Source organism: Ciona intestinalis, unplaced genomic scaffold, assembly GCF_000224145.3.
Source record: "Ciona intestinalis unplaced genomic scaffold, KH HT000116.2, whole genome shotgun sequence".
NCBI classification, from domain to species: domain Eukaryota; kingdom Metazoa; phylum Chordata; class Ascidiacea; order Phlebobranchia; family Cionidae; genus Ciona; species Ciona intestinalis.
In genome coordinates, this window is record NW_004190438.2 from 196,998 (window position 1) to 211,415 (window position 14,418).

At 32.9% G+C, this 14,418-nt stretch overlaps 3 protein-coding genes across 6 annotated transcripts in view; all 3 read left to right on the top strand.

Moving 5' to 3' along the window:
* Positions 1–925: 925 nt before the first annotated feature.
* On the top strand, positions 926–3,601 carry LOC101242321. Of its 2 annotated transcripts, none has more exons than XM_026838788.1 (4): positions 926–1,313; positions 1,646–1,790; positions 2,443–2,549; positions 2,626–3,601. In XM_026838788.1, exons 1-4 carry the CDS (start codon positions 1,062–1,064, stop codon positions 2,776–2,778), a joined length of 657 nt encoding a protein of 218 aa, XP_026694589.1. In that variant the 5' UTR covers positions 926–1,061; the 3' UTR covers positions 2,779–3,601. The 2 variants fall into 2 exon arrangements, with proteins under 2 accessions (XP_026694589.1, XP_026694588.1); XM_026838787.1 differs by having other exon boundaries at positions 933–1,313; positions 2,622–3,601.
* A 3,049-nt stretch (positions 3,602–6,650) lies between these two features.
* On the top strand, positions 6,651–10,437 carry LOC100185758 (ras-related protein Rab-10-like). Its single transcript, XM_002129847.5, has 6 exons — positions 6,651–6,875; positions 7,554–7,614; positions 8,140–8,278; positions 8,871–8,960; positions 9,294–9,395; positions 9,666–10,437. Exons 1-6 carry the CDS (start codon positions 6,749–6,751, stop codon positions 9,753–9,755), a joined length of 609 nt encoding a protein of 202 aa, XP_002129883.1. The 5' UTR covers positions 6,651–6,748; the 3' UTR covers positions 9,756–10,437.
* Positions 10,438–10,729: 292 nt separating this feature from the next.
* The window catches only part of LOC100181041 (myotubularin-related protein 9), a 6,422-nt gene continuing 2,733 nt past the window's right edge, over positions 10,730–14,418 (top strand). Inside the window, exons 1-3 of one of the 3 annotated variants that reach the window (XM_009863279.3) lie at positions 10,730–10,917; positions 12,557–12,714; positions 12,891–12,999. In XM_009863279.3, the coding sequence (XP_009861581.1) occupies positions 10,843–10,917; positions 12,557–12,714; positions 12,891–12,999 (342 nt within the window). In that variant the 5' untranslated portion in view covers positions 10,730–10,842. Of the gene's footprint in view, positions 10,918–11,161; positions 11,317–12,308; positions 12,485–12,556; positions 12,715–12,890; positions 13,000–14,418 lie in introns of those variants that run through there. The other 2 variants (XM_009863280.3, XM_002129959.5) reach the window with 2 other exon arrangements.

The window sequence follows — 14,418 nt, forward strand, 5'->3', positions numbered from 1 at the left end:
TTCAGAATCGTATAAACACCGAGTAGTCCAACTGCCGTCCTTGTGTCTCAAGAAAAGCAAAAGCGGTGACTTTGGATTGATTTAAACGAACTTTTTAGGTTTTGTTTGTGTTTTCCTTTTTTGGAAAGGTGTAAAACAGCTTTTATTTACCTTTCCAAACATTTTTTGGAAAAAATATATAAATTTAGCCGAATTAAAAGACTAAATCGTCACAAATCAACCGCTTGTAATTCTATTAGGCCAGTTTAGTTATTTGATAGGCTAACGCTTACAGTTTAGCGCTTGTTTATTAAGTTGCAATAAACTTGGTCTACCAGTTGGCCTTTTTCGGCTAGATATGCGGGACGTTCGGCTAGAAATGCGGATACTACTAATCAGACTCCGTATATACGGACTCTGCTACTAATAAGTCGCACACGGGGTAATGATTACAATAAACAGTACATTTAATCTTGGGCGGTGTATGTTTTTGCTACGATATTTTACACAAGCAGACATATAATAAATGAATGAAGAAAATTTCTTTTGTCTTATCGGTCACGATATCAAAAAAAATTATGGCACTTGGAGGCAGCAAATATGTTAAAGAAATATATAAGAAGAATATTATGAAAATGAAAATAATAAATATATTCATACATATATATATATATAGACAAATTTAAAGAAGAGAAGCTGGTAATCAACAGAGAAGGGTTATAGATCAGCAGAATTAAATAAATGAAAAAATAAAATATGAACAAAACTCAGTGACATGCAGATGTGTGCTATATAACAATTATAATGTGAGGTACAGAAACAGTATAGCTTAATAGACAGAGTTCTATTACGACCGACACAAGGGTAGTTAGAAAATTAAACAAACGAAAAACACAAAGTTGGCGGTATATATATACGTTAATGTATTACGAACTGTAAGTTAAGTGTGGTGGCAAAAGCATTCGGAATAGCCGTTACTTATTAACTAAACTTATTGTAGGTGCATTTAACACATGACGGAACAAGCAAGCTAAAATCTTGCAATAACAACGCAGTCGAAAGTATAATTGAATTACGATAAAATGAAAGTAATATATGCTGGTTACGCCAAAACTGGGACCAAAACCATGGCAGCTGTGTTCAATGAATTTGGTTATAAAACGTATGATTGGCTTGAAAACTCGTGGTATCTTGGAAAAGATTGGAGAAAAATATTGAAAGAAGGTGGAACTGTGGCCGATTTCAGAAGAATGTACGAAGGTATGGACGCAGTGGTTGATGCTCCTTGTTATACCTTTTGGGAAGAAATATTAGAAGCTTACCCGGAATCAAAGGTCTTTATTTTTATATTTTGTTAACCTTTTTAACAGGGGTGCCGTTGTTATTAAACTCACATGTTAATCGAGCGACTTCACGTCGCTAAGTTTAATCAGTACCTATTGTAACTCGAATTAATTCTTGATCGAATACCCAAGTCTTATATAGCTTCTTCTAAATACATTGTGTGTTTAATTGTTTGATTTGAAAAGATTTGGAATATTCTATGTGTTTGTATATCGAGCGTTAAAAGAAAGAAAAGTGCGTTGTTACCAAGGTACCATTTTAAGGTTTGGTCAAGTTGAATTTGGTCATGAGATTACCATTTTGATCTTTCGTATATCTGCAGATAATATTTTCCATTCGAGATGAAGACGATTGGGTGCGAAGTTTAAAGCAAACATTGGATTCCTTGCTAGACCAAACTATGTACGTTTTATTGCAAGTGCTCTCCTATTCTGCATGGCAGCATTTTCAGTTTACTTCAGCTTGTTGTAAGTTAACAGACTTGGTTATTTTCAGGTAAATGTTTATTTTGACAACCTCGAACCAAAAGGTTACGAGACATGGGCTTGTGTCGTTGCTACCAATGTGGTGGTTTGTGTTAAATATAACTTGATTTATTCTCGGGTGGACGAAAAAACAACAGTAGTTATAACATGGTTATTCTCTTTCATACACACCATGTCAGCGAGTTACTACGAACGTAACTTTGCGGGTGGTTTTTTATCTTTGTCTGACAATTTCGACAACCGATTAGTTACCACTGAATTGAAGCAGTTATGCCGTTAAGTGTTTTGGCCAATACGACCAGTATGCTAGCAGCGACGAGCCTTAAGCCTATATTCCGTTTGGGTACACGTTATAACAAACCGTGCCACTGCGCCAATGTTCCTGGGCAAAACACTTATAACGGCAGTTGCTCGAACCCAGTGGTCACTAATGGGCTGTTTAAATTGTAAACCACACTAAAAACATCTTTCACGTAATTACATACGTGGTAACTGGTAAGTGGGCACGAGCACGAGGTGTGTGAAACATATCACCCGTGTAATTACAACCGTCGTTTTCCAATCACGTGAAGATTAGAGTAAGTTGCATTTATTTTCTCATTCATAATCTGAAGACAGTTGATTTCCTTTTCAGTGCAAGTGGAAGTTGGTTCAACGCAAAAATGGCCTTGGTCAAAATGCCAGCATAACGAGACAGTTTGGAGACGAATGTACAGAAATCACAATGCGTACGTTTTGCAGGTACCACCTATACTTGTCAGAGAGGATATTTTTATTCTTACACAATTTTGTCCTTTTTTTCTATGACATTAAAAAGTCCCGAAAGATAAGTTGTTGTTATACAATTTCAAAGACGGTTGGGAACCAATTTGTAAATTTCTTGGAGAGAAAATCCCGGAAAAAGCCTTTCCACATGCAAATGCTAGGGCTTCTATTCTTAAAGAATACATGGAAAGTCATCCTATTATGAAAAGAATGAAGCAAGAAGCGATGATTACGATCGGGGTTCTTACTCTTATTGGGGCGTATGGTGGATACAAAGTTTACCAAAACCCAACAAGTATAAGAGGTTGGATAAACGCAGCGATGTCAAGGTTCACATTTTGGGGACAGTTTTAGTTTTACAAGACTAAAATACATTTGAAAGTTTTTTCATAAACCTTCGTTTTAGTATTAGAATCGGTAGTAAATACTATATAAACATGTTCACGTTCCCACGGCCTACGCTCTATATTTCGCACAAGCCATTTCTCATAAACTATCCCCAAGTAACTGTGACTGAATTAATTTTATTATCTGTGCTAATGTCATCTAAAATTGAACCATGCCTATTTTCTTAGGTACATAATTTTCGTTTATCTCTAAAACTAGTTTTATGAGTGTTAACTCCAACTATTATCATTTTACTGACTGTCTAGCGCCACCGTCTGACTGGCTTATATTGCCTTTCTCCTGTCTGGTGCGGCAAACTGGCTGACTTGGGTCTATTTTGGCTATTGTTGGAATCTGGCTATTGTTTATGATTCGTGTTATCGTCAATACATCTGTATATATTCATCTAGTGGAGAGCATTAATTAAGTTATAAACAACAGTTGCTTATTCCTTATGGCTAAAACTGCAGCCGCGTTTGAGTTAAAAGCACAGAAATATAAAAAAGAATAGAACGCGCCCACCACTGCCGACAAAAGAGAGAGCATGATACACTTTCTCTCTTTCGCGAGTTGTTCCCGTTTACTATTGTAGTCAATGAAATCGAGGGCGTTTTATGTAGTTTTTCTTCGTTTTTTTTTACTTAATTTAAAGTTATAGGGTAAAACAACTGTTTTCTAATATGAGTATACTTCTAACAAACCGTTTGTTTAAAGGTTTTTAATTAAATTTATTAAACATTTAAATTCCCTAAACAAGTGGTAAACTATAACCGTTAACCTACCAAATAACCAAACTGGCCTAATAAACTTGAGTAGTTGGTGTAGTTTTTTAAATAAACAGCTAAAACTACTACGCGCCTATCTTTTACAATGGAGACCAAGCGAAATGGGACGGAGTTGGCGGTCACGTGAATAGAAAAAAGAACGTATCGCGGTTTCGGGCATATTAAAAACTATAGCAGGGGGGCAAGGAAAGGAATTTTTAAACTTAATTTTCACAGTTTTTTTTTCAAGCATAAAATTATTGTTTCGTGTAAATTATAAGTATATTGCTAATAAAGTTTTATTATTCAAACTAACCATTTTTTTTCTTTTAATTCCCTGCCTCTTTGCGACACGCAATCATAGCATATGGTGTGTGAATCTATAAATAACTCTACGTGTTAATAAAAGCACAATAGTATAGTAGTTTTGGTGATATACCCAAAAACAGACATATGATTTGATTTTTAAATATTGGACAATACATCTTGAAGTATTAACCCCATCCTGTTATACATATTCCGATTCACCAAAGGTGTGTTATGGTTATTAATCCAGTAAAAATAAAATTAGTAATAAGTTCAAGATATCCCTTTAACACAAAATACTTTTCCCAGCAGATTTGTTGTAATAAGTGTTTTAGATGGTCACCAGGCATGCATATAACGAAAGAAACAAAAATTAAAATTTCTGGTAATAGAGTCTTGGTTGTATAATATTTGCAAATAAATAAAAACAATTCTTATACACGTTTCTTATGTAAGATAATAGTAGAACTTATAAGTCCACAAAGGGTAAGAGTGCACCGCATGGCTGAAAAGTGTTGTATGACTGGAAAAAGTGATATAATATGATCGAAAAACAAAAGTTACATGACATCTCCGTCCAGCTTTTATCACTATCCTACCTCAACATTTCGTATTCTATTGCAACACAGACGGTTTCTTTGATGTTTAATGTGTATTTACGTTCATTTTTTTAACTCACGTCGTATAGCTTTCGTGGCCCTGTATAAGAGCTAGACTCTCTTGTTTGTTTGCCTTTTTACGTAGTGTACTTTTCACACGATTCTTGTAATTTCCTCTTAAAACATACACATAAACACGATGTATAAATATTAGTTAAACAAAATATGTCCAGTCTTATGATAGTTCTTTTATTCACTATTCAGTATCTACCAAACATTAGTCAATCACTGCCATTTTTGCATAATACGGTGTTGACCGAGTATTTTTGTCAGCATTGAGGTACATATTGATTATAACCGTGTTTTGACTTTAGTAACAAAGTTTAACCTTTAAAATAAACAAAAATTTAAAACATTACATAATGTTAGTTTGCTTAAACCTTCTTGTCATTTGTTAACGTAACCTTGCTCTAAGTTATATATAGAATCATTTACCTTACTTTGTAAATAAACATATTGCTATAAACTAGGCAACACTGTCTTTTGATGTCGGCCACCAGGTTTTTGCCAAAATGTCTGTGTTAACATTTGGTGACTGACACTCCTGTTATTGAAGTTAGTTTAAAAATTGCCGTATTTTCGTATTTCGAAAGTGTTATGTATGCATTTTACCGGTTTGATGCAAACAGTTTTGAAGCCTTCATGTAATCAGTGTTCTCCTAATTTATTTAAAATAACCAAAAAACGCCATCGTGTGTTGTTAGGATCAGAATGCGGTGTACTCATGTTTAGATGTGCGTCGTCCGTTTGTGTGTAAAAGTAGTTTGACTTTGCAATTTAATAGTTTATTGGTATATATATGGTTTAGTTAAAAAGTACTTGTAGTAATTCTTCGTTATACAAAAACTGTAAATCCAATGATAAAAAGAAATTAACCACAAGCGAACTATACGAAATAACTTAAATCAAATGTCATGACTATCATTCAGGGAGTTGTTCGTCTAAGTGGGCTGTATAAACGTTATTTGCTAAATAACTAAGTAATTTTATAGAATAGATATTGAATGATATTTTAATGAGTGAATTTAGTTCCTTCCATGTGAGGTGTCGCATCCGCAGTTGTTATAACACAGGTCGGTATTCCTTTCAGCCCGTGGCTAGGAAAAGTTTTGATCCCAAAAGTTTTTTTCGGTTTCATTAACACCCACTGTATAATTTTTTTCGCGAGAGACTTTGGGTATTGATTCGAGATTTAACTTTAAAATACATGGGACTATAGGAAGAAGAAGGTACACTTATTCCGCTAGGAGGCGATACCAAATTCGTTCGTCTCTCTATTCTATGGGGGGGGGGGGTAATTTTTCGGTTTATACACATAAGATTTAAACCTGTAACCCCTAACCTCAACTAGTGCTAATCAAACAAAAACAACTCTAAGAAATTAGTATTCCACTGTGCGGGACTTGAACCCGATAAAAATGAAACAGAAAGTAAATAATGACCACACGCTAACCGTTACACCACAGACTCGACGACAGTAAAGAGACAAAAGTATATAACTGACCTAATGTGGGAAAGATGTTCTTACTAAATATTTATAAAGGCATTATTAATATTTAATTAATTTGTTTTGCACTTATTAACATTTTGTAGTTTTGTTTTGTTCGTTTTTACGTATTTTTTAATTTAAATAATTACTGACACCTAGCGGAAAAAGTGTACCTTCTTCTTCGTATAGTCCAATGTCTTTAAAATGCGCGAAAGCATGCTTTGACACCGCAATTCCTCTGACTTGTGTTAGGTTAACTATTTATTACTTCACACTAGCAATATTCTCTGTTTGATACACGGTTGGATAAGATCGCTTGAACAGATTGTGACACTGCACTGGATTTCTATATCAGTACTTTTAAATGTGCCGAATAGTAGATGTTTGAGCTGGGGGTATTTTTTGTTTATTGTGCAATTTTATCTGCAGACAGCAGTTTATCTGGAAAAGTGGAAAAATTGCAAAATTATTTTTTTTTCAGTTAAGCGGAAACTTGAAAATTGATATTTTGTTGTCTGTTGAAGTAGTTTATCTAACAACACAAATAGTTTTTTCGTAAAGTAGGAAATAATGGCAAAAAAGACTTACGATTTGCTCTTCAAGTTATTACTGATCGGAGACTCTGGTGTTGGTAAGACATGCGTGTTGTTTCGTTTTTCTGATGATGCTTTCAATACAACATTCATTTCGACTATTGGTAAGTAAAAGTGTTTCTATACTGTTTAAACCCTTTGGTTAAGAGTAATGCAAATATGCATTCTGGAACAGGTGTTTACAAAAATTATTGGTCGTTGGTAAAAAGTTGTTACAGTTTGTTTTTTTTTAAAGAGGAAAGAATTATCTACCTACAAACCTTTAAAAATGGCATCATAAGCATAGACTCAAAAAAATTTTAATAAACTTGGTTAAAAAATCTTGATGTATTTTTTAGTAATATTATCATCATTAAGGTGACTTGGTGTTGAGTATGGGGTGACAAGACACCAGGAGAACATTTATTTAACCTTCTATAAATGGTTTTTATCAGATTTAAGCAAGATGTTGAAATCATTGTCTACTCCTACATACTAGTTGTAATAAATAGGGATTTAAAATTATGGATTTATAAAAGAAATGTTCTTCAATATACGAGCTCAAAATTTATTTACATTTTTTTCTAAGCTACATTTTATAACCAATATGTGGAACAAATGTAATTTTATCTAACAGACCATCTTAAAACAATTATTGTTTACCTATATTCAGGTTGTAACGGTCATTGCTATTTAATATTAGGTCTACTAAATATGGAAGAATAACCAGTTGCCAGTTTGGTTTATTTAGGTTAATACTTTATGAATATATATATTTTTATACTATTTTTAATGTTTTTCAGGAATTGATTTTAAAATTAAAACTGTGGAACTCAATGGAAAGAAAATTAAACTGCAGATTTGGTAATCATAAAGTTTTACTTTAATTTTTTTGCAAATTGGTAGGAACGTGCTGATGAACCAACATCCAAGTATTTCATCATGTAATCATAACTTTGGGTGACATTATAATTCTTGCCCTCAATAATTTTGAATTCTTATTACTTCCTATTTTTTTCTGGCTGTGCAAATGTGTGAACCTTTTCTTTTTAATGTTAAGCCAATAAGGACTGTTAACGACATATTTGGGTTTATTTGGGTATTATAGTACTTGAGGTGAGGGTGGATTTGCAAACATTTTACAAACTTTATGTTTAGGATGTCAAAATACTTGCATTGCAGTAGTCATGAGTCATGACTTATGTGTTCTGAGAAACTTGGACAAAGGAGTGGAGTAAACAAACAGAACTCGCTAAAATTTTAAGCGCCCCCAAAAAAAATACAATTCCACAAAACCACACTTAATATATATATATATAACATTATCGTTACTCAGACAAAGTATGGATCAAATCATTGTATTTAAATTAACATTGTTAAATTTGACAGGGACACAGCAGGTCAAGAAAGATTTCACACAATCACCACTTCCTATTATAGAGGAGCGAATGGTATTATGTTGGTTTATGATATAACAAACACAAAGAGTTTTGAAAACATTTCGAAGTGGTTAAGAAACATTGAAGAGGTATTTTTTTATACATAACGTTTAGTTGACCTGGTTACTTTGGTTAAGAACAAGTAAATATTTAAAAAAATATTTTGTTACAATATTTTTAACATATTAAACTTCAATAAAAGTAAATACTAAATATATATTATATCATATATATATTATATCATTAATTGTAAGAATTTATGGATCCTAAGCATTTTAAAAATAAAGAAGCAAAAGCTAACTGATTAGTGATTACAGTGCTGTAAAGAAATAGCACATTTGAGACTGTTATACTAGTGGTTCACTTTCCAGGGGGAAATCACTGTAATTGTTTACACTACACAGTATACTGAAGTGTGTAGTCATGCTTCACACCTCATTCAAGTCATGTTGGTGATTTAGTTCTCGTTTATGTAAATAATATCTCACCTACACTCTTTATATTTCTCATCTTAACCCTAGGGACATGATTTTAATGTCACATACCTAAATACTAAAACATACCTTCTGTTTTTTTCTAATGCGAAATATTATTTAGTTGAGGATTGTTTGGATAAGGCATACATCATTTATTCTTACCCTGACTTGCTAACTAGTAAAATATTTATCAAATTTACCACAGCATGCAAGTGAGGATGTGGAAAAAATGTTGTTGGGAAATAAATGCGATATGGAAGATAAGAGGATGATTAGCAAGGAAAGAGGAGAAATGGTAAATAAATAGTATTTTTCGAACTTTAGACAAATTCTCATCGAATCCCATGCTTCATTTTTTGGCATAAAAGATGCACTTACCGTCGTGTGGAAATGTTTTTTGTTAGTTGAATTCAAACTGCATTCAAAATGCAAGCTTAAAATTGATTTGTAGTAGCACAATTAGTGTGAGAAGGTAATACCGGCACCAAGTTGTATTGACAATGGTTGCCCATCATCACTTAACCTTTTTATAGTTCCAAAGTGTAAAATGTCTTATTTTTAGTCCAAACAGAAAAAAGATACTATAAATTGTGTTATTAAAAAAGTATAAAATATGTCTAACATGTAGATTGCAAAAGAACACGGAATAAAGTTTTATGAAACTAGTGCCAAGAATAACATTAATATTGAGACGGCCTTTATTGCTCTTGCAACGGATATTTTACATAAGGTATGTATCTGAGTGTATTAAAGATTATTTGGGTTTGAAAATTCAAACTTATTTTATCATATACTTTTTGATTACTTAGCTTATAGTTTTACTCAGAATGATTTTAAATGTTGGCTTATGCCATATTTATTTTAAATTTACATCTCAAAATCCATGATGTTTTATATTTCCATTGTTGTTATTTATACGCACACGCAGAATAAAGGATATATTAAATGATGTGCTTATTGTTTAAAGACATTTATTTATTTTTTTTTTAAACTTGTATAGACTCCAGTGAAGGAGACAGGTGCAGGCAGTGCTGGTGTTGATGTCACACAACAAAGACAATCATCCCGTTCTTGCTGTTCTAACTATTGATCTATAAAAGTTCTTTTACAAATAATGCCTAACAGACTGACATGTGTTCGTGGTCGTGCAGTTATCCCAAGCTATAGCCGCGGCCGAGTCAATTTTTTGCCTGTTTCCATTTTTGTCCATATCTCTTTGCATGGAAACATAAGGGTTAAAAATCATGAAGATTAAACTAAGATATTTCCTTAGTAGTTGTTATTATTTTATTTAGTTGTTCCAGTTAACAAAGCAGCATGATATTTTTTTACATCTTCTGCTTTTAAAACAAAAATATTCCATTAATCTAGTAAATATTGTGACATCAAATATACACTTCTATAAATAGTTTAATATACCTATTGATACAAAGTTGGTTAAATTTAAAATGTTAAATGTATTTTCCTAATAAATAGTGTAAAATTTTCCGTTTTAATTACCACCATGTTTATCCCTATCAAAGTATAATCTTTTATTTGTTATGTATGGCACATCATGTGTATGTGCTGGTACAGTGCTTACATATTTGAATGGTGTATAATGCATTTCTGTACCGTAAGTGTATAAACCAACATTACCCCTGTGTTTACTAATTAATTAAATAAATATAGTTGTTCAGTTGACATTAGACCACCCAAATGATATGTAATATAGACGGGATCATTAATCAAAAACACTTAATATATGCTCAATAAAGCAAAAGTGCTAAATGTGTGTTTTGTGTTATTTTATGGAGTTAAAATTACACAGCTAAATAGAATTGCAATAATTGAACGTTATCTGGGTTGTTGAGACATCATGATAACATAATTTAATTACTTGATTATCATTTGTTCGTTTTCGTTAATTATTTTTACATACGTTGATGAGAATGAATGAATGAATGAAAGAAATAAGACTGTCCACTTAAAAAGACTAATGTCGAGTAAGTTCAATACAGGCGGAGAATTTCTAGCACGTATGTAACATATAATGTATCATAAACTACATCTACCCACTTAAAAACACTTCACATGGTATGGAGAGCTCAAGATAACATAATCGCACAGACCACCCCGGATACCACTGTTAACAAGACTTTATGTAGCAACCCAGCTTGTACTACGGTAACTTCCAAATGAGTAAGGAAGAATGTAAATACAAAGACCAGCAACTCTTGATGTACTTACTTTCCGCAGCAGAATTATACCAGGTATTGTTTGTGCATTTTTGATGCGTAATCTCACAGGAAACCGGACGTTTACCTGTTTTATGGTTGTAACGTAAAAACCCTTATGAACCAACCAGAAGTGTTAAAACTTTCGATGCATTTGAAACTTGATTACTGTTGCTGCATTTTTAAAAATAATTACGTCGCATACAGAATATCTGCAGAAATTTAAAATCCGCGACGTCATGATATTATCGGGAATCCCCACGTTTGTGACAGGTTAATAAAATGAATTGCTGATGTCACTGATGTGTTTAAACAGAGTTAAGGTGTATCGATATTTTGCTTTTTGCTTGTTTGTATAGTCGGCGAATAACAAATTTGGTTAAATTTGCGAAATATGCATATTTTTCATGATACTCAGTTACTGATACAGCTATGGTATGTAGAAAGTTTAATAAGTTCTGCCAGTTTTGTATATTGTTTTGAAAACATCGGGCTAATTTGAGAAATAACTATTTTTATGTCCTAGCTAGATGGCAGTCATTCATTTAACAAAATTGCGTTATAGCAAAATATCCTAAAAAGTAATATAAACATGAAAAAATAAGAAAAATATTAATAGCATAAATATGAACATCGAACATAAATTGTTCTGCTTTTTTTAGTAATTGATGATGGTTTGAAGCTGGCTACAACTAAAATATAATCATAAACACAATTTTTTAATGTTATTGATTTAATAAATAGGGCACTCTGCTACTTGTATTTTGTAAGTTTGGTAACATTGTTCCTATTACACTTTGGTCGTTTTTATATGCCTACATTGCTACGTACCCCAACTCGTCACGGTTTGTGTGTAATTAAAACAGTGGTTCTTAAACCGGGGGGCGTGAAACACTCGGAAGGGGGCGCGAAAAACTATAAAATAAAGTGTTATTACAGTGGTGTTCAAAAGGCTATAAAATACGACGCACGTAAAAGTTAAATTAAAAAAGCAAACGTTTAAGTCTGTTTTTAAACCTCTTACACATGCTAAATGATGAAGTGTCAATTCCTATTATGACGCAAATAATCGCCATGTGAATTGCTATTATGTCGTAATTAATTGCCAGGCAAACAATCGCTATTACGATGCAATGAATCCCTACTAATTCGTAACAAACAGTCTACCTGCTAGTTAAGAAAAACATGGTAAATGCTGTAGTAGTGTAGTGTAGTGTATAAGGTTAAATTACAACGCAAACGTAAACCGAACAGTTATTTGATCTCACTTTTGCGTTGATCGCGATAATGGGTTTTACACAATAATACAGATACAGTCAACCAAGGGGGCGCGGTTTAAAGCATGTCCAATTGTCAGGTTTGGCTGTGGTGGATCATGGCAGTATCAATTGAACACCACTGTGATAATTTAACAAAAAGGGGGGGGGCGCAAGTGTGTTGAGATCTTCATTAGGGGGGCGTGCTTCAAAAAGTTTAAGAATCCCCGAGTTAAAAAGTTATAAGGCGAAGTTAACAAGATATTCTTTCCACTTTACATCCTAGTGGTACGGAAGTTTATAAAAACTGGTCTAAAATTTTAATGGAGTTTTCGGAATATATTCGGGTAAGTTAGGTTTTTGGTAATAAAGTAATCTGTTTAATGTAGATTTTAAACTCTTCCATTTATTTATTTTAGACACCAAAAGTTGAGGAATGTGTTCTGGAAGGTTCCAACATTCCCACATACCATGGAACAGCTTGCTTAACTGGTCATCATCTTATCTTATATTCACAAGATGGAGAAAATAAAGAATATTGGATCTTGCATAAAAATGTTGATTCAGTGGAAAAAAGGTAATTTTGATAACACATATAATAAAAAAATACTTATAAAGTTACATGTTTTTTAAACAAGCTTAAAGTGTATTAAGCTACCAAAAATGGTGTGAAAAAAGATAAATAAATCCTCATTATATGACGTTATCCAAATTAATTTTTTATAATGTTAAAATAATGTATAATTATTTTAGGTATTCACAAGATAGAAATGCATTAATATTTAAATGCAAAAACTTCAAAAAGTATCAACTTACTATTCCAAGCTTCGAAGATGCAAACAATATTTGCTCATCAGTAGAGGTGATACTTTAACTAACCAAGGCATCAGTCCGGCGCCGTGGCTCAGTGGTTCAGGCGCCTGCATCGAAACCAAAGTGTCCCAGGTTCCATGGTCGACAGCGGTACTAACACTAATCGGTGTATGTGTTCATGGGCAAGACACTTTTTTATGGGTGTAGCCTTGTCTAGAAGCTAGGATTTAGGCCAGAATTGGCCCATTACCCCAAAACTCAGTAAAGCCCATTTAAGTAACTTTTGCGACTGGTGTCGTGACACCGCATCGCAGTCAGACCACTTTTTATCCTCGTATGCTTACATGTTACTACACTTTTCAACTTTGTGTATAAATCTTGTTTTTGAAATGATTATAATTATGTGCTTAAGGTGTCCCATCCTACCCCACAGTACTGTATATCCAGGTTTGCGGTAAGTCTCTCGTCAAGCACACACATACAGACGATGGTATTAAATTATATACTAAATACTAAAAGTTTTTATTGTTATTTATTATTATGTGGTATTAATTAAAATAATAAGTGCTATAAGTTTGGGATGTTTGTTATTATATTAACTAGACGACAAAGGGGAGTTAAAAGATGTAGAAGATGCGGGGATCGGGGAGGGACAGGGAGCAAAAGATGTCAGTGATCAAATTGAAACAGAAGATCAGGTAGGGTGTCTTAGTGATATTTTCTACTTTTGTAAATTTTTAATAAAATTTTTCAACTTTTCGTAAAAAATATGTTTCTTTTTATTTGAATTTTTTATTAAAACTATTTACAATTTTTTTTATTCTTTTTTAAGTTATATAAACCAAAAAATGTTTTTTTTTTAATTTTTTTTTAATTATTGGTAAACTGCCGATCTCTGGTCATAGTGTAGCCATATAGATCAGTTCGTACATCAATAAATATTGTTTTATTTTTAAACCGCAACCCATTTTTAAACCTTAACGTATTTGTTTTTCAAAAATTAACCAGTTTTTGATTTTCAAAATTTATATTGTTCTTCACAGTTTAATTTTTTTTCATCTCAGGTTGAAGATGCTCCCGATGCAAAGAATGAAGAAGATCAAGATGATGATGTTGCTCCTGAAGATGAAGCCATCGAAATGTCGAATGACTTTGATGGGAAGATGGAGGATGGAGGAGATAAAGAGGGGAGTGAGAATGAGGAGGAGGTGAGAGGAGTAAACGGAGCATTTTAATTTCGATATTGTTGGGTTCAAGGCTCTTTGCTGATACCATTGTGGGAATATGTGTCCTTGGGCAAGACACCTAACGGCAATTTGTCCAACCCAGTGGCCACTAATGGATTGTCAACTGTACATAAAATAAAATTTAAAAAATACAATCACCCACAAAGTAACATACTTGGTAACTCGTAATCTGGCACGAGGTGTATTAACACCCATGTTATAACAACTGCCATTGCCCCGCC